Below are 20,384 nucleotides of genomic sequence, written 5' to 3'. Positions count from 1 at the left end.
AAGGTAGTAATGTGCAGGTATGTAGAGAAACACACAGGTAGTAAGGTCGTAATGTGCAGGTATGTAGAGAAACACACAGGTAGTAAGGTAGTAATGTGCAGGTATGTAGAGAAACACACAGGTAGTAAGGTCGTAATGTGCAGGTATGTAGAGAAACACACAGGTAGTAAGGTAGTAATGTGCAGGTATGTAGAGAAACACACAGGTAGTAAGGTAGTAATGTGCAGGTATGTAGAGAAACACACAGGTAGTAAGGTCGTAATGTGCAGGTATGTAGAGAAACACACAGGTAGTAAGGTAGTAATGTGCAGGTATGTAGAGAAACACACAGGTAGTAAGGTCGTAATGTGCAGGTCTGTTTGTGGATATGAGGACATATTATTCATCCTTGCTAATAGCTACAAACACAAGAACAGTGATCTCTACTATTGCTCCACGGGGAGCCCCTCACCTTCCATCCTGCCTGAGTGGGCACGGCCACTCTCTCCCAGAATCCTGTGCAGGTTATCAGCTGAGACCCGACCCTCATCACAACGACTGACATTCCTCACGAGCCTGACAGAGAGAGAATCAGGAGTGCTGCTGTAGTAACGACAGCAAGCAACAGTAACAGCGGTAGTGGTATTAGTAACGGGGCTTCTCACCACTTCCCTACAGTGTCCTGATCCAGCAGCTGGATGACATCGCCGCACTTAATGATGAGGTCATCTGTACTGCACACACTACTTTCCACCAGGGCCCTGTACCTCCCAGGAACCTGTGAGAGGAAAGCATGTCCCCTTAAGACCAGATAAACAAAAAACAGACTGACAATAACCTCGTATTTTACATCGTGCTCTAACTCCAATGTCCAATTACGTCCACAAACTGTTTTGCAGGAACACTTGACACTACAACGCCGGGTGACGTTTAGACTGGCTCACCAGTGGAGTAGGGTCGTCCTCCTCGTCAGAGTCTGACAGGTTGGACAAGTCAGTGGTGCTCCAGTCCTCCGGACCCTCACAGATGTCCACTGAATGGGAGGTGCCAGGCCAACCTACGTTTGACAGACAGAAGCTCTCGATTACAACCCTCCCCACAAGTCAAAGGCCTCTCTGCGTGCCAAACATATTCACCTAAATGTCACTTACGTTAGACACTTTCAAAACCTTCCCACTGATGACAAAAACACAATTCCACCACGACATGCTGGACTTTTCAGTGTCAAAACCTCACCGACCGGCCCCAATTGGCCAGTAGACTTGGAGTCTGCTTTGCTACTAAAGTGAGTTGGTGAGACAAAATGGCTGCTGTTTTCCACGCTTACTCACTGCGTCGATTGTTGTGCTGGGGCTGGGGGGAGAAGACCACGGGGTCTGTGAGGACGGGGCTGGTGCGGCCCGACGACTCGGCCTCCTCCGTGCTGAGGGACTGGTCTAGAGGCTTACTGTGAGGAAGGACATCAAAACAACCTGAGCAGCCAGTGATCTGCCCGGTACTCCACGGCATGCACACCGACATATGAGCCAGACTGTCCCGCGTCGCAAAGGAACGGGGCAGAAACACAACATCCACATGGTCACAAGCTTGGCCTCAGGCACTGGCTAAGTCACATCATTCTCCAGACCAACGCCAGAGAAACAAGCTTGACATTTCGGGAGTCACTAGGTTGGAGATGAGTTGAAACCAAGCTATGATTGGAATCGACCACAAACGAATCACACGCTACGAGCGCCGTTTTCAAACATTTCCAGGAAATCCCAATGTTCTCTTTGTTCATCATGCAAATTGTAAGACATGGGGACATGAGAGAACATGAGAGGACGTGAGAGGACATGCAAAGAGCATCACCTGTCAGTAGAGGGAGGAGACAGAGGAGTCTGCTCTGAGAGTTGAATAGGGGGAATGTCTTCTGAGAGAGGGAGAGGGGGGCAGAGGGCAGATAAAAAGGGACTTTAGACCTCCAGGTAGTTTAACCCAACTACTGGCATGCAGACAGACAAGTCACATCACACCACAATAGAGGACAAGGGGAATGAACAACACACCCAACATGGAAGCTGACAGACAAGTAGACGCAAAGTAGAAACCTTGGAGGAGCCTCTGTTGGTTGGTGAGAATTTTCCTGATCTCGGTGAGCCAGGCGATCTTGATCTGGAACGTAGGGGCCTGGGGAACACAACCACGGGCATCAGTACCGTGTGTGTATCAGCGAGTCAAATCAAACCAAACTGTATTGGCCGCGTACACATTTTGCAGATGTTATCGCAGGTGCCGCGAAATGCTTGTGTTTCTAGCTCCAACAGTGCAGTAATACCTAACAATACAAAACAATACACGCAAATCCCCAAACATAAAATAAAATAATTGAGGAATATCAGGACGAGCAATGTCAGAGTCCGGAATATCAATACACAGGATGGTGTGTATATACATTATGGACGGTGTATGAATAGAAAAGGTGGGTACAGCAGTAGTTATATAGGATGAGCCTTGACTAGAATAAGGTGAGTACATATGAAGTGAGTAAGAAGACCAGACCAAGCCCACTCCATCACTTGCTAAGGCACAGACTAAACAGAGAGCACAAGATAATCAAAATCAAATGATACATAATGTGGCCCTCACCTGAACAACATACACCTCCTCTCTGCCACTGTACCAGAGCTCAAACTTCTTCACGTCGCCTTTGACATTCTCAGTGATGCCAACAGCACTCATCTGCAGACAAAACACAATTCACCACCGCAAGTGTATTGACTGTCCCTTTAATCAAAGCGACCGTGTGTCCATATGATAAGAACAGAAGTGCCGGTCGTGCCCTGCCCCCCGGGCCTTACCCTCAGGCAGTGCTTGAAGCTATAGAAGGGGGTGCGGTCGTGGCCCTCCCCATGCTCCTCACGGCGCTTGCAGAAGAGCAGAGCGTGCTCATGCAGGAAGAGATGCCTCTGCATGGGTTTGAAACGGGCCTTCATCCTCGTCGGGCCCCTCTTATGGCTGATCCACACACTGAAGGAGCCCTGCATCAGCACCCGACCCAGGTCACTCAGCTCCCCCTGGGGACACAGCCAGACACAACACAACCCAGCATGTTGGGATATGGTAAGACATAATTATTACAAAATTCACTTTTGTAAAATATGCACATCTGTCCCTTTCTCGTTCATTCTCACTTAGTCACTCATACATTCTCTCACTCACATGCTTTACCTCATAACCTGTGATGGCGATCTGGTGCATGGAGTCGTTGACAGACTTGAGAAGATCCAGCATGGACTCTAGTGCCCCCTGCAGCTCAGAGATATAATCACTGTCTGCGCTGTGCTTCAACAGCTCCTGTCGGGAAAGACAGAAGCCCGGAGGGCCCCAATGTGTTCAAATGGAATGTTAAAGCACACACGCGAACCATGTAAGTCAAGATGTCGGCTGAGCCCAAGCCCTACCTTGAGCAGCAGCTGGTACTTGGTCAGTCTCTGGACAGGCTTTAGGAGGTACGAGTCTAACCCCAGCTTGTGCTCCAGCTTCTTCTGACACGCCTACACAGGATAGAGACGGAAAGACTGAAGAAATCCTTCAAATGTATCCAGAAGACGCAACGTTCGTCAAAACTATATAACTTTTATCAATAGATGAAAGGGGATTCAAAAGTGGGAGGTAAGGGGAAGTGCATCTCTCTTCAATGAAAAAACAGTTTGGCAGTCCACTTAGCCAGAGTACCTGGAAGAAGAGGGAAGCAGAGCACTGTCTCCATAGCAACTCGGAGTGCGGTTTGTTCTGACAGTAACGCTCGTACACCTGGAACTTTTCTTTCTGAAACGACAGAGAAAATGTCAAAACCAAGCCAACTGACTGTAGAGGGTTACAGGGGGCTCTGCCTGATGACCCCATAACACATGAAGTCAGAGAGGTGTGATCAGAGGCTTGCTCACCCGTCGTAGAAAGCAGGCTCCAACCCTCTCGGGAGTCTCCAGGCACCCCTCCAAGTCCTGGAGGAAGGTCCTGTAGAGAGGAGGAGGAGGGGCGGATGAGGCATGACTTCAATCAATACTCTCCTCACTGTAAAAACAGAGCTTTTGCTTATCAGTGCGTGTGAAAGAGCGAGTGTTTGTGTACATGCTTGCCTGCTATGGAATTTGTAGATCTCTGGCATATTCCCAAACAGGACCTCCTTCTTGCTGCGCAGGACAGAGGGCAGTAGGTGGGAGAGGGCGGGGTTATCCATCTCTGCCCTGTAACCCTACAGAAATGAAGACTTGTTTTTTTTATATATTGTACCCTTTGGGATGTTTTGTGTGTCTGTGCAACTGTTAAATGAAACACCTTACCAGCAAGACAGAGAGCAGCTCCTCTACATAGATCCTCTCTGTCTCAATAAGCTCTTTGATTATGTGTCTGAAGACACAAAGCACAGTCAGCAAGATGCACAGAGAGAGAGAGAGACAGAGAGGCACCAGTAAGGGAAATTCCTTTATTATTAAATTAAACGTAATTACATTTTCTAGGCAGATAACAGACAAAACCAGATAAATAGTTGATGGAACCAAGCTGGAATCAGACAGTACATGCAGACTGATGATGAGTGGGGTGCTGTTTCACCGTTTCAGCTGGTCTGGGCTCTCCTCTCCCTCCTGGCCATAGGAGAGAGAGTTGCGATTCTCCTCATAGTCATGCATCACCTCTATCTGGAGGGGAGAGAGAGAGGGCAGGAATGAATTTAGTCAACATGACAAGCTGAAACAATGATAAGCCACTCTGTAGGACAAAGATGATGTGGAGGCCAGATAAAACAATATGCTATCCCACACTGGAGAAAATGCAAATCGTGTTTACATGAAATGTAAAGTAGGGACATTCTATAGCCCTATTGGGACGGGGGAGGTTGGGATGGTCGGGTGATGTAATTATCCGCACGAGCACAAAACACCACATCCGTCATTTTAGTCTTGTCCGTATCGGCCATGTCAGTCATTTTTATTTGGCGGGAAGGTTATTATTCCAGCCCCCCCTTTTTGGCAAACTCCCCAGGTCCTCTCCTAATACTTATCCCGTGTGAATCGTCATCCCTGTGTTTTGAGGGATATTACAGAGTTGAACAGGTGCGACACGCAGTCTTAAAAACAAAGTGCTACGCACGTAGCGTACAGGTGAATGATCTGTTTTGTCATATACCAACTTTCCCGCCTACTGGGCACAGACGTTAACTCAACGTCTCTTCCACTTCGGTTCAACGTACTTTCATGACAATGACGTGGATACAACGTTGATTCAACCAGCGGGCTGTCCCTATTTCTCTTTTAAAAGATTAAGCGGATGATATTGTGCCAATGAATTGATAAATTGGCAATAGCGTCAGTTAATTGAATGTCTGTGTACAGTTCACGGTTCTTATTGATAACATTTACTTTCTCCAAACTGAAAGCCAATATAAGGCTATCCCTAGATAAGTTGAAATATATTCACGCCTGGAACAGCCTCCTGGCTCCCGACACGATGGTCCATTTTGAATGAGAAAAATGATATATTTCCCGGGGCAGTTTGGTAAAACGAATCCCATCCGAATCGTCGAATGGAGAAAAAAAAACGGGCATGCTGGTCGAAATAACCACGTAACCAAAGTCCTATATTAATACAGGTCCCGTGCGTGTCATGCACTTCATGAATGCAGTGGATCTTAAGGAACCCTTCTGATCTTTTAGGTGTCACAACCCAACTCTCACCTTTCTAGGGCTTTTCCGAGCTGCCCTCTTGCCAGGTAAGAGGTCAAAAGAGAACCTTGAGTTGAGAACCGAGTTGAAATCTACACCTGCAGGCATGAAAATGCACAGAATGATTATTTAAAAAAAAGACTATTACTTCAAGTATGAACACTTGATCTGAGGAAGACAGGCTGCTGAATGTCCACTATCATTCTTGAAAAATCGTTTCTCACACACCTAATAATCAGAGTACGAGAACGAATTCACATTCAGCGTCCGTTAGGCCTCGGTAAGAGTTTTGTGGTTGTGTATTTATGGTAACGTACTGTGTTTGGGGGAGAAGAGAGGGGATTTGCACCGGGGAGAGTGTTCAGGCCGAGGGGCCACCAGCTGGATGGGCCGCACCTGAATGTCAGCCAGCTTCCTCAGACATGCCTGTCTGTTGTGGATCATTCTCTGCATGGCAGACAGCTTCTCAGTGGCCACCCCAATCTGAGACTGAGATAGAGAGAGAGAGAGAGCGAGAGAGAGAGAGAGAGACAGAGAGAGAGAGAGAGAGAGAGAGAGAGAGAGAGAGAGAGAGAGAGAGAGAGAGACAGAGAGACAGAGAGAGAGAGAGACAGAGAGACAGAGAGAGAGAGAGACAGAGAGACACAGAGAGAGAGAGAGAGAGAGAGAGAGAGAGAGAGAGAGAGAGAGAGAGAGACAGAGAGACAGAGAGAGAGAGAGACAGAGAGACACAGAGAGAGACAGAGAAAGACAGAGAGAGAGACAGAGAGAGAGAGAGAGAGAGAGAGAGAGAGAGAGAGAGAGAGAGAGAGAGAGAGAGAGAGAGAGAGAGAGAGAGAGATAGATTACCGATAGAGATCGACAGGCCTATTGGATCTGCATGAGGGAGGAGAAAGGTGGAAAGTGCTGGCAACAGTAGGTTGTTGATAATAATACTCTACGCTTGTGGCAGAAGTAGTATCAGAGTATTTGTCATGTTTGCTGTGTCGACAGGATGTTGTCGTCGTACCAAAGAGCTTTGGGATGAAATGATACAGTGATAACGGGAGGAAATGGCACGGTATGACTTGGAGCCAGGCTGGGTGAAAAAGTGACTGATACCAAAGAACACACTATGGAACAGGGACACATACCTCTAGCTGAGGGGTCAGGATGGCCTCGAACTCCAGACTGAGGACATCAGGGCTTTGGCTCAGACACAACGGTGTCTCCTCCTGGAGTCTCTCTATATCCTGCAGCGCTCCCTGAGCTCCCTCCTTGGACTGGAACTTATCCACCAGCTGATTGGCTAAGAGGTAAGCCCCCTCGTCACACCAGCGCCGGGCCTGAGGGCGGACGTAGGCACACAAACACAGACACACACACACACAGAGACGCATGGAAGCATGACACACTGACCATCACAGACATCACAGACTCTACAAGCTTTATGAGTGGATATGGGAGGATGGGGGTTACAATTGTGTGTGTGTGTGTGTGTGTGTGTGTGTGTGTGTGTGTGTGTGTGTGTGTGTGTGCGTGCGCTCGCATGCCTCTTCCAGACGCAGCAGCAGGTCACGTATGCGGGTGAGGGCAGCCCGTTTGGCTCGGATAGCGGTGGTCAGCACGTCACAGTGGTGCCGCAGCTCGTTGCACCGCTGGACGATCAGGGCCAGAGCGTAGTGGTGACCGGTGGCCAGCTGGTGGCCGCGCAGGATGATTATCTGGGCGCGGCCCATCTCTTCCTGACAACCACCACAATCACAAAAAACCCCCAGTCAAGGATCCCCATCATAGGTGCAGCTATCTGGAGCAGTTTACGTTTCTCTGTCAGAAATCTCAAGATGTACTCGATAAGGGTCAAGCGAGAGGTTCGTTTGTGTCGTGGGACCCTAACCTGTGCGCGGGTGTCCAGTGACTCCAGATCTTTTAATAGCTGTTCTGTCTGGACCACAGTCCCGCCCACTGCAGCGACCTCCTTCTCCTGACCAGACAGCCGGTCCAGGATCTCCTCCATCTGAGCAACAGCGAAAAGGAAGTTTGACCTTTGGCACTAAATGTAGGAAATAGTACAGATTGACACGTTTCACTTTTACCACTCTAAACTGTCTGTACCTCATGAAAGCTCATCTCGTATCTCATCAGCTGAAGGTACTGCTGCAGTTTCAGGTGATGCTTCTCAAAAAAGCCATCAAAAGCCATCTCCATGTCCCGTAGTTGGGCCAGAAGCCTGACGAAAACAGATGGTACACAAGCTAAAAGGTCAAACACTTAAATCTATCAAAACGATAATTCCTCCAGAACCCCATCCCATGGCAGCTACCGCAAAGACAACATGAGATAAATGAAACTACACACACCAACGGCATGTGAAGAAACACAATTGTCTGAGCCATCTTTTTTTAACAGTGTACTGTACCTCTGCACCGTGTCCCAGTCCTGTTTGATATCTTTGTCCTCCTGACCATCAGCTTTAGCTGCCTTGGCGGCTTCCAGGTTGGAGAGCAAGTGACGGCCCTCCCGCATCACTGACCTGATGTCATCCTGCAATCGTTGCCATTCAGTTATTCACAGGACATCACAACACCATGCACTACTACGGCCTTGCAACAACGACAAAAATGTTTGAATAATTCCAAGGTTGTCATGGGAGATGTGTCTTACTTTCAGCTGCCTGTATTTGTCAGTGTGGGATCTGAGGAGGAATTCGATGTCGTCGGCCTCATCTGGAAGCTCGGTCTCGGCGAGCTCGGTGCCGAACGACTGCAGCAACTGGGCTATCTCCTTCACAGTCACGGCAAAGCTCTCAATAGCCTGCAGAGGGAGACAAATATTCACGAATGTCTGCCTTATACCAAAAACACCAATTTGTCACGTATTCTGCCACACCGCACATCCAGGCTGCTTTGCGGTGTTAATTGTCTGACATGTTGTTGACGGGGTCAGTGTTCCAAAATACCAGGTCTGCCTATAAATCGATGTGTTGCTTTAGGTGACACCGCGGGACAGCATGTTTACCGTACGAAGGACAACCCAGTCACTGTGGCAGTACTCCAGAGTTCCACCAAACTCTGAGGTCAGCTGGTTCTCATCGATGTAGCGAAGCAGGTCCGTCACTGAACTGAGCATAACCACCTGTGGAGGAACGCAGAGTAGCAGACCGAGGTGTACAACACAAAACCACCATGACAACCAGAATCGATAATAATCACTCCTCACATTACAGTAATACATCTTAGAGAGAGATTGTGGGTAACACAACCTAAGAGAGTCCTTCACAGCCCCTGGTATTGTCAGACTGTTGAAACAACTAGTGTGATCGCCCGAATACTGTCCCTTAACCACTTTCTGTACTGGCATTTGCTCAACATTTCAAACAAGCCTTGGTTTCGTCATCTCCACTTCTTACCGGCATCTTGAGCATGAAGTCCTCCTGGCTGAAGCGGAAGCCCAAGTCAGTGCCGGTGCCTGAGGGACTCTGCAGGAGGCTGGTGGGCCGCAGAACCAACACCAGGTGGAGATTCCCCGGGAAGGACATCTGCAGAAAGAAGACAGCAGGAGAAGTGAAAAACAGTTAAGATAATTGATATCATTTAACTTCATTGCCTGTGTGGTATGACTGTTGTGTCAGCCTGCTCTGTTTTATTCCTACTTGGTTATTGCCTCACTGCCGTTCTCAAGCTGTTCTTCTTAGTTTACATCCTACTCAGTACGTGTGGACGTTTACATTGTTGACCTTCTTAGATCATTAGATAACTCTTACATAAAGCCCTCCTCCCTATCGCACTAAAAGAGTGAATAAACCTAAGTCCGCATGTTGATCTTTGGTAGAAATGATAACCCCTATGTTGCATGGATAGATGAATGCCGAGTTATATTTTGATATATATTTTTACACATGTTAACTACATGGCTCTGGATGAATGTAATGGGCTCTAATTTTACCAAGATGTTCTAATTCTGTCCACTGGAATTTAGGTTCCGGTTCATTTTAAAGCGTTGCAAAACAAGTATGACAAGTATTGTCTCTACATGATGAATAAAATAAACAAATGACAGAGAAAGAGGAGAAATACCGGTCAAATAGAAGCCTTCTACTGTCTCTGGAATAGCAGAGAAACTCACAACATACTGCAACACCTCCAACATCATACTGCAACACCTCCAACATCATACTGCAACACCTCCAACATCATACTGCAACACCTCCAACATCATACTGCAACACCTCCATTATCATACTGCAACACCTCCAACATCATACTGCAACGCCTCCAATATCATACTGCAACACCTCCAACATCATACTGCCACGCCTCCAACATCATACTGCAACGCCTCCGACATCATACTGCAACGCCTCCAACATCATACTGCAACGCTCTCGAACATCATACTGCAACACCTCCAATATCATACTGCAACACCTCCAACATCATACTGCAACTCCTCCGACATCATACTGCAACACCTCCGACATCATACTGCAACGCCTCCGACATCATACTGCAACACCTCCGACATCATACTGCAACGCCCTCCAACATCATACTGCGACACTTCCGACATCATACTGCAACGCCTCCGACATCATACTGCAACACCTCCGACATCATACTGCAACGCCTCCGACATCATACTGCAACGCCCTCCAACATCATACTGCAACGCCTCCGACATCATACTACAACGCCTCCGACATCATACTGCAACGCCCTCCAACATCATACTGCAACACCTCCGACATCATACTGCAACGCCTCCGACATCATACTGCAACGCCTCCGACATCATACTGCAACGCCTCCGACATCATACTGCAACGCCCTCCAACATCATACTGCAACACCTCCAACATCATACCACAACGCTCTCGAACATCATACCGCAACGCCTCCGACATCATACTGCAACGCCTCCGACATCATACTGCAACGCCTCCGACATCATACTGCAACACCTCCGACATCATACTGCAACACCCTCCAACATCATACTGCAACGCCCTCCGACATCATACTGCAACGCCCTCCAACATCATACTGCAACGCCCTCCAACATCATACTGCAACACCTCCGACATCATACTGCAACGCCTCCGACATCATACTGCAACGCCTCCGACATCATACTGCAACGCCTCCGACATCATACTGCAACGCCCTCCAACATCATACTGCAACACCTCCAACATCATACCACAACGCTCTCGAACATCATACCGCAACGCCTCCGACATCATACTGCAACGCCTCCGACATCATACTGCAACGCCTCCGACATCATACTGCAACACCTCCGACATCATACTGCAACACCCTCCAACATCATACTGCAACGCCCTCCGACATCATACTGCAACGCCCTCCAACATCATACTGCAACGCCCTCCAACATCATACTGCAACGCCCTCCGACATCATACTGCAACGCCCTCCAACATCATACTGCAACGCCTCCAACATCATACTGCAACGCCCTCCAACATCATACTGCAACACCTCCGACATCATACTGCAACACCTCCAACATCATACTGCAACACCTCTATCATACTGCAACACCTCCAATATCATACTGCAATGCCTCCAACATCATACTGCAATGCCTCCGACATCATACTGCAACTCCTCCAACATCATACTGCAACTCCTCCGACATCATACTGCAACGCCTCCGACATCATACTACAACGCCTCCGACATCATACTGCAACGCCCTCCAACATCATACTGCAACACCTCCGACATCATACTGCAACGCCTCCGACATCATACTGCAACGCCTCCGACATCATACTGCAACGCCTCCGACATCATACTGCAACGCCCTCCAACATCATACTGCAACACCTCCAACATCATACCACAACGCTCTCGAACATCATACCGCAACGCCTCCGACATCATACTGCAACGCCCTCCGACATCATACTGCAACGCCTCCGACATCATACTGCAACGCCTCCGACATCATACTACAACGCCTCCGACATCATACTGCAACGCCCTCCAACATCATACTGCAACACCTCCGACATCATACTGCAACGCCTCCGACATCATACTGCAACGCCTCCGACATCATACTGCAACGCCTCCGACATCATACTGCAACGCCCTCCAACATCATACTGCAACACCTCCAACATCATACCACAACGCTCTCGAACATCATACCGCAACGCCTCCGACATCATACTGCAACGCCTCCGACATCATACTGCAACGCCTCCGACATCATACTGCAACACCTCCGACATCATACTGCAACACCCTCCAACATCATACTGCAACGCCCTCCGACATCATACTGCAACGCCCTCCAACATCATACTGCAACGCCCTCCAACATCATACTGCAACGCCCTCCGACATCATACTGCAACGCCCTCCAACATCATACTGCAACGCCTCCAACATCATACTGCAACGCCCTCCAACATCATACTGCAACACCTCCGACATCATACTGCAACACCTCCAACATCATACTGCAACACCTCTATCATACTGCAACACCTCCAATATCATACTGCAATGCCTCCAACATCATACTGCAATGCCTCCGACATCATACTGCAACTCCTCCAACATCATACTGCAACTCCTCCGACATCATACTGCAACGCCTCCGACATCATACTACAACGCCTCCGACATCATACTGCAACGCCCTCCAACATCATACTGCAACACCTCCGACATCATACTGCAACGCCTCCGACATCATACTGCAACGCCTCCGACATCATACTGCAACGCCTCCGACATCATACTGCAACGCCCTCCAACATCATACTGCAACACCTCCAACATCATACCACAACGCTCTCGAACATCATACCGCAACGCCTCCGACATCATACTGCAACGCCTCCGACATCATACTGCAACGCCTCCGACATCATACTGCAACACCTCCGACATCATACTGCAACACCCTCCAACATCATACTGCAACGCCCTCCGACATCATACTGCAACGCCCTCCAACATCATACTGCAACACCTCCGACATCATACTGCAACACCTCCAACATCATACTGCAACACCTCTATCATACTGCAACACCTCCAATATCATACTGCAATGCCTCCAACATCATACTGCAATGCCTCCGACATCATACTGCAACTCCTCCATCATCATACTGCAACACCTCCAACATCATACTGCAACACCTCCAACATCATACTGAAACACCTCCAACATCATACTGCAACACCTTCAACATCATACTGCAACAGCAGTGGAGGACCTTAGACTCTTATAACATCCTTGTGACCAACTAGCTGTTGTTCTATGTCAGACTCTTCAGATGTGTGAGGCAAATGCACCTCAGGCTCAGCACTAAAAGTGAATAAGACTTCAGTAATGGAACTTTGTATAGGCCAATTGGAGATGTACTTCCATGTACAGGCCACTGTGATCCAAGGGGCAGCTTTGAGCAGCAGCGTGAATGCAAATAGATATAAGGCAAAGTCAATCTGAATGTCTGCAGGACAGGTGATCAATGAAACACACCAGGCGACACCAAGCTCATCAGCTTTCCCTCACACTCAGTCAATCCTGGTGGAGACATGCTGAAGATTAGTTTGACCACTGCAGCACAGATCAGAAACATGCATATCAACAGTTTTTTGGCCTATTACACATCTCAAATAGACCCGCTATACCACCACATAATGCATGTATTATGAGATACAGTTTTTTGGTATAATTCAGCTCTAACAAAACTACTGTCTCCATCGTTTCCGACCACACTGCTGTGTCAGTGAAACACCTTGTTTACAGTACATCAAAATAAAAATAAATGATTTCAGCTTTATTTAACCAGGTAGGCCAGTTGAGAACAAGTTCTCATTTACAACTGCGACCTGGCCAAGATAAACCAAAGCAGTGCGACACAAACAACAACACAGAGTTACACATGGAATAAACAAACGTACAGTCAATAACACAATAGAAAAGTCTATATACAGTGTGTGCAAATGAGGTAAGATTAGGGAGGTAAGGCAATACATAGGCCATAGTGGCGAAATAATTACAATTTAGCAATTAAACACTGGAGTGATAGATGTGCAGAAGATGAATGTGCAAGTAGAGATACTGGGGTGCAAAGGAGCAACAACAAAAAAGAACAATATGGGGATGAGGTAGTTGGGTGGGCTATTTACAGATGGGCTATGTACAGGTGCAATAATCTGTAAACTGCTGTGACAGCTGGTGCTTAAAGTTAGTGAGGGAGATATGCGTCTCCAGCTTCAGTGATTTTTGCAATTCGTTCCAGTCATTGGCAGCAGAGAACTGGAAGGAAAGGCGGCCAAAGTAAGAATTGGCTGTGGTGCCTGTGGTGCCCTGTGGTGAACTACAGAGCAAATATAGTACAATAGGCTATATCAGTTATTAGCTAACTGTATATGAATGATGCAGACTGATACATACAGACAGCTGTAGAAATGCAACTAGGCAACTGCAATAATATTTTAAGGTCATACAATATTCATTAACTCTCTATCGATAAAGATAACACTGATGATAATACCCGCCTACAACAAACACTAGGTTATATCACTCTTCAATGCCTAAAGACCTGTTTCAACTAATGTTACTGTTGTTATCCCGCAAGACTTATCATACACACCATTTTGTCATTGGCATGTCCTGTCCGACCCCCCCGCATCTCCAAACACATGTATAGACGTACAACTATGTAAACTATTTTTGAAATTCACGCTTACTAGAACAGACAGAAACTCAAGTGTTATCTGACATTTGTATATGCCTTAAGTCGCATGCGATTTCTAGCTGATGCCGCAGTAGGGCACATCCCGGCCAAGCAGTGTTCGCCTCGCTATGCTGCAATAGACAGATCCTGATCCTAATTTCGGGAAACATCAAAGAAATACTTATATCGTAAACACCTTACCGCGGCCCTCCGCAAACGGGGCAGTCCCCTAAAAGGATTGGCCTCCGCCATGGTTTTAGGTTGGCCTTTCTAGGGGATATCTCCCTATTTTTAGGGGATATCGCGCCGCCTCACAACTTCCCTCCCTCCATCAATACTGCGCGGGACTCTCGGCAGTAGTGAGCAGCCGCAGCATCGCATTGCAGTGGCCGGGTGGGTAGCCGGTAGTGATACGAACGAACGGCTCTTTTTGAACGGCTGTTTTTGGTGAACGTTGGGAATCGAATTGCATCTGTGAAAAAGCCGTTCATTTGGCTCCCTTATTTGCATACTGTTACTGTTGCTTTTTCAGCTCCAGACGTCGATTATCTGAAGATGGTAATTCCTCAGTGCAGGAACCATATAGTGAGGAGAGAGCCTCATTCTGATCAACGCTCATTTTTCCATTGCATTATATTTGTTCATATATTTGGTCTGGTAAAAATATAGTTGAACTCACATAACACGATCTGGCCTAATGATAGGCAACGTTTTAGGCATTAAATTAGAGATTGGCCATTTTTTAAATGGTTTAAGGTCACTTTGTAAGCACTACTGAACGAAGAGCCGTTTGGTAGCCAAAAGAACGGCTCTTTTTAGGTGAAAGGAGCCAAATGATCCGGTTCACCGAAAAGACTCGGAATTGCCATCACTCGTAACAGGCAGCGCTGTCTGTCTGCAACACCTTGAACGCACTTGCGTCCACTCAGAATAGGGAGGTGTCAGTGTCACTGTCACGCGCATTTCACGTCAACTGCAAAATCAAATTCATGTAAATAATATGAATGATTTTCCTATGCCATGCTGTGTGTGAGCAATCTTTTCTATAGGACTGTGTGTGTGTGTGTGTGTGTGTGTGTGTGTGTGTGTGTGTGTGTGTGTGTGTGTGTGTGTGTGTGTGTGTGTGCGTGCGTGCGTGCGTGCGTGCGTGTGTGTGTGTGTGTGTGTGTGTGCGCGAGAGAGAGATTTTGATTTGATTCGGATCTCTTTTAGTCTTCATTTGGACTACTCTTCCAAGAGTCCTTAAACATTAAAATACAATTTATAATACAATCACATTTTCACATATAACACACTGTTACAAACAGACTGACATATTGACCAGATAAATATTCTAACAGTCTAAAAGATAGAGTGATTATTCCTCTACCATAGTCCAGCACAACTTTCCTATGTATTATATTTAAACGGTTTTAAAGTATTGTTTGAATTTATATATTGAAAGGTTTCTGGTTTGCTCAGATAAATTATTCAATTTCTTTATTGCTCTAAATCGAAATGTTCTTTTGCCTATTTCTCTTTTCTGTCTGGACAACACAAAGATGGTGGACAATCTATTCCTAGTATTTACTGAATGTCTGTCTCTTACCAACTGAATTTTGTTTTATATATTTTATTTATTTCACCCTTATTTAACCAGGTAGGCAAGTTGAGAACAAGTTCTCATTTACAATTGCGACCTGGCCAAGATAAAGCAAAGCAGTTTGACACATACAACAACACAGAGTTACACATGGAGTAAAACAAACATACAGTCAATGATACAGTAGAAAAAAATAAGTATATACAATGTGAGCAAATGAGGTGAGATAAGGGAGGTAAAGGCAAAAAAAGGCCATGGTGGCGAAGTAAATACAATATTGCAAGTAAAACACTGGAATATTAGATTTGCAGTGGAAGAATGTGCAAAGTAAAGATAGAAATAATGGGGTGCAAAGGAGCAAAATAAATAAATAAATAAATACAGTAGGGGGAGAGGTAGTTGTTTGGGCTAAATTATAGATGGGCTATGTACAGGTGCAGTAATCTGTGAGCTGCTCTGACAGCTGGTACTTAAAGCTAGTGAGGGAGATAAGTATTTCCAGTTTCGGAAAAAAACTTTGGAGTACTTTAAATGAAATTATGGGCAGAAAGACAAATTTCTTTCATCGAATCAGATGGCTTATTTATCACAAAACCATTTGATGTTGCCAATTATTTGTATGATTATTTAATTGGCAAAGTGGACAAACTTAGGCAGGAAATGCCAATAACAAACAGTGAGCAATTGTATTCATGCATTGTATTCATGCATTTCCTTAATGGATGCTTCTCTAATGTCAGAAATGTATTGTTGTGTACCGCAGGGCAGCTCTCTAGGCCCTCTACTCTTTTCTATTTTTACCAATGACCTGCCACTGGCATTAAACCAAGCATGTGTGTCCATGTATGCTGATGATTCAACCATATTCGCATCAGCAACCACAGCTAATGAAGTCACTGAAACCCTTCACAAAGAGTTGCAGTTTGTTTTGGAATGGGTGGCCAGTAATAAACTGGTCCTGAACATTTCTAAAACTAGGAGCATTCCTTAAGTTCTAGACCTCGGCTGAATCTGGTAATGAATGGTGTGACTGTTGAACAAGTTGAGGAGACTAAATTACTTGGCGTTACCATAGATTGTAAACTGTCATGGTCAAAACATATAGATTCAATGGTTTTAAAGATACGGAGAGGTCTGTCCGTAATAAAGAGATGCTCTGCTTTTTTTGACACCACGCTCCAAAAAGCAGGTTCTGCAGGCTCTAGTTTTGTCTAATCTTGATTATTGTCCAGTCGTGTGGTCCAGTGCTGCAAGGAAAGACCTAGTTAAGCTGCAGATGGCCCAGAACAGAGCGGCACGTCTTGCTCTTCATTGTAATCAGAGGGCTGATATAAATGCTATGCATGACAGTCTCTCTTGGCTAAGAGTTGAAGAGAGACTGACTGCACCACTTCTTGTTTTTATAGGAAACATTAATGTGTTGAAAATCCCAAATTGTTTGCATAGTCAACTTACACACACACTTATCCCAACAGACAGGCCACCAGGGGTCTTTTCACAGTCCCCAAATCCAGATCAAATTCAAGAAGGCGTATAGTGCTATATAGAGCCCTTATTGCATGGAACTTCCGTCTCATATTGCTCAAACAAACAGCAAACCTGGTTTAAAAAACAGATAAAGCAACACCTCACAGCACAACGCCTCTCCCCTATTTGACCTAGATTGTTTGTCTGTGTGCATTGAAATGTCGGCTAAGCGTGCCTTTAAAAAAAAATGTATGTAGTTCTGTCCTTGTTCTTGTCTATTGATGTTCTGTATTATGTCATTCTGTATTATGGTTCATGTTTTGTGTGGACCCCAGGAAGTGTAGCTGCTGCTTTTGCAACAGCTAATGGGGATCCTAATAAAATACTAAAATACCAAATAGAAATCAAATCACACATTGACCTACACATTGTACACCTTTGGGTCCTTTTGTCCCTTCTGAGCCAAACAACTCAACTTTTCACCTAAACTCATCTCTGACCAGACTCCTGACAAGTTCCTATTCAATCAAAACCTGTAGGCCTAGGCGGAGTTCCTGGATAACTCTGTAATTTCGTTCTTCACTATTTTTGCTTACTAACCGTCGCTCGTACAACACCATCACTATCCGTTCACATTTTACAACCTCATAATACCAATGTCCTGATCGATAGATGGATTACTGAATGCAGTGCTGGTATTATTAAAGTTTTGGGGAAAGTAAAGAAGCCGATTTAGCCTGTGGTGACTTTGTCAAGTGGAAAAGGACCGATGCTTCGCTAACCAAACCGCATATAGCTGATATTTAGCACCACGGATAGCAGTGGAATTCCATCGGTCTGACGCACATGACATTGGACAGTGATCTGATCTCTCATATGGTGCTTGGATCAGAAGCAATATTGTTCGGCCAGTAGGGGGCACTATATCTCACATAATAAAATAGCTATTCTAGAGTGCTGCCACACTATACCACACAGTAAGTACTCTGTCATAATACAACAGAAGAATTCAAAAAATATAGCTAGCCAAGGAATTGTTAGCTGTGAGTTTGAGTCTACTATATCTCAGCAATTGTGTGAATTGTTGCACCCACAAATGTACCCTATGTCCATAAGGTAACAATAGTAGTCTACATTAATCTCAGGTGGAACTAGCATTACTCTATATTTTACTCTCTAATACTGATATACACATTTACCCTTGGGAATTCAGTAGTCTTTTGAAGTACTACATTTAGTAGTATTTAGTGTCATCCTTTCTAAGGATATGCTTGCTCGCTATGCTAATCCAATGACCATATTTAGAATGCAGGTTGCCAGGTTCCTGACACTGTCGACCCAAACATCTGTTAGAAGCTGTCCTCCTGGCTGGCACAGTACCACACAGAAATAAATAAATGTTACATGCCTGATCAGGACTCATGCGTTCTGGAAACAAGGTTTGCCAGTCCCAATGTGTCTTCAAATAAAATACAAATGTATTGGTTGTGTACACGTATTTTGCCAATGTTATTGTAGGTGCAGCGAAATGCTTCTGTTCCTACTGTAGCTCCAACAGTGCCTAACAATACAAAATAATACACGCAAATCCAGAAAAAAAAGTAATTAGGAAATATAGAAATATCAGAACTAGCAATTTCAGAACCCAGAACATAAATACACAGTATATGTACAGTATATGATTGTGTGTATAGAGATTATGGACAGTATATGAATAGAAAAGGTCTGTACAGCAGTAGTTATATACAGTACATTCTGAAAGTATTCAGACCCCTTGTCTTTTTCCCCATTTTGTTACGTTACAGCCTTATTCTAAAATGGATTAAATAAATAAAAAAATCATCTGGCCTCCAGAATGGAGCAGCGGTCTAAGGCACTGCGAGGTGTTACTACAGACACGGGTTCATTACCTATAGAACGGCGCACAATTGGCCCAGCATCGTCCGGGTTAGGGGAGGGTTTGACCGGTGGGGCTTTACTTGGCCCGTTGCGCTCTGGCGACTCCTTGTGGCGGGCCGGCTGCCTGCGGGCTGACACCGGTCACCAGTTCAACAGTGTTTCCTCCAACACATTGGTGTGGCTGGTTTCCAGGTTAAGTAGCCGGGTGTTAAGGAGCGCGGTTAGGCAGGTCATATTTCGGAAGTCGCATTACTCCAACTTTGCCTCTTCCGAGCCTGTTGGGGAGATAATAAATTTTTTAAATCCTCATCAATCTGCACACAATACCCAATAATGACAAAGCGAAAACAGTTTTTTAGAAATTTTTGCAAATGTATAAAAAAACAAACAGAAATACCTTATTTACATACAGTACCAGACGTCAGTTTGGAAACAGTTTTGATGTCTTCACTATTATTCTACAATGTAAAAAAAGTCAAAATTAAGAAAAACCCTGGAATGAGTAGGTGTGTCCAAACTTTTGACTGGTACTGTAAGTATTCAGACGCTTTGCAATGAGGCTCAAAATTGAGCTCAGGTGCATCCTTGAGATGTTTCTACAACTTGATTGGAGTCCACCTGTGGTAAATTCAATTGATTGGACATGATTTGGAAAGGCACACACCTGTCTATATAAGGTCCTACAGTTGACAGTGCCTGTCATAGCAAAAACCAAGCCATGAGGTCAAAGGAATTGTCCGTAGAGCTCCGAGACAGGATTGTGTCGAGGCACAGATCTGGGGAAGGGTACCAAAACATTGAAGGTCCCCAAGAATACAGCAGCATTGAAGGTCCCCAAGAACATAGTGGCCTCCATAATTCTTAAATGGAAGAAGTTTGGAACCACCAAGACTCTTCCTAGAGCTGGCCGCCTGATCAAACTGAGCAATTGGGGGAAAAGAGCCTTGGTCAGGGAGGTGAACCAGAACCCGATGGTCACTCTGAAGGAGCTCCAGAGTTCCTCTGTGGAGATGGGAGAACCTTCCAGAAGGACAACCATCTT

General features: G+C 45.7%; 1 protein-coding gene across 1 annotated transcript; it reads right to left on the bottom strand.

The window, feature by feature from the left end:
- Window positions 1–425: 425 nt before the first annotated feature.
- Window positions 426–14,646, bottom strand: LOC120057593 (proto-oncogene DBL). Its single transcript, XM_039006166.1, has 26 exons — window positions 14,596–14,646; window positions 9,073–9,201; window positions 8,682–8,798; window positions 8,328–8,477; window positions 8,083–8,207; window positions 7,770–7,893; window positions 7,561–7,671; window positions 7,217–7,408; window positions 6,818–7,009; window positions 6,002–6,173; window positions 5,697–5,782; window positions 4,576–4,661; window positions 4,305–4,371; window positions 4,101–4,216; window positions 3,909–3,978; window positions 3,697–3,789; window positions 3,423–3,515; window positions 3,190–3,315; window positions 2,820–3,035; window positions 2,608–2,700; window positions 2,028–2,148; window positions 1,831–1,891; window positions 1,311–1,426; window positions 924–1,036; window positions 645–757; window positions 426–555 (listed from the first exon to the last, which is right to left on the bottom strand). Exons 1-26 carry the CDS (start codon window positions 14,644–14,646, stop codon window positions 426–428), a joined length of 3,063 nt encoding a protein of 1,020 aa, XP_038862094.1.
- Window positions 14,647–20,384: the final 5,738 nt, after the last annotated feature.

This window comes from Salvelinus namaycush, chromosome 12 (assembly GCF_016432855.1).
Source record: "Salvelinus namaycush isolate Seneca chromosome 12, SaNama_1.0, whole genome shotgun sequence".
Classification (NCBI taxonomy): Eukaryota; Metazoa; Chordata; class Actinopteri; order Salmoniformes; family Salmonidae; genus Salvelinus; species Salvelinus namaycush.
Note: the sequence above shows the minus strand (reverse complement) of the source record. Positions and strands in the feature narration are given on the sequence as shown.

Bases quoted from the DNA above. Each gene is read 5' to 3' on its own strand.
- LOC120057593 (XM_039006166.1), bottom strand. From the start codon at position 14,646: ATGGCGGAGGCCAATCCTTTTAGGGGACTGCCCCGTTTGCGGAGGGCC. The intron at 9,202-14,595 runs GTAAGGTGTTTA...TTCTTTCTGCAG, and splicing joins CCCGTTTGCGGAGGGCCGCG to ATGTCCTTCCCGGGGAATCT. The intron at 2,701-2,819 runs GTAAGGCCCGGG...TTTTGTCTGCAG, and splicing joins GCTTCAAGCACTGCCTGAGG to ATGAGTGCTGTTGGCATCAC.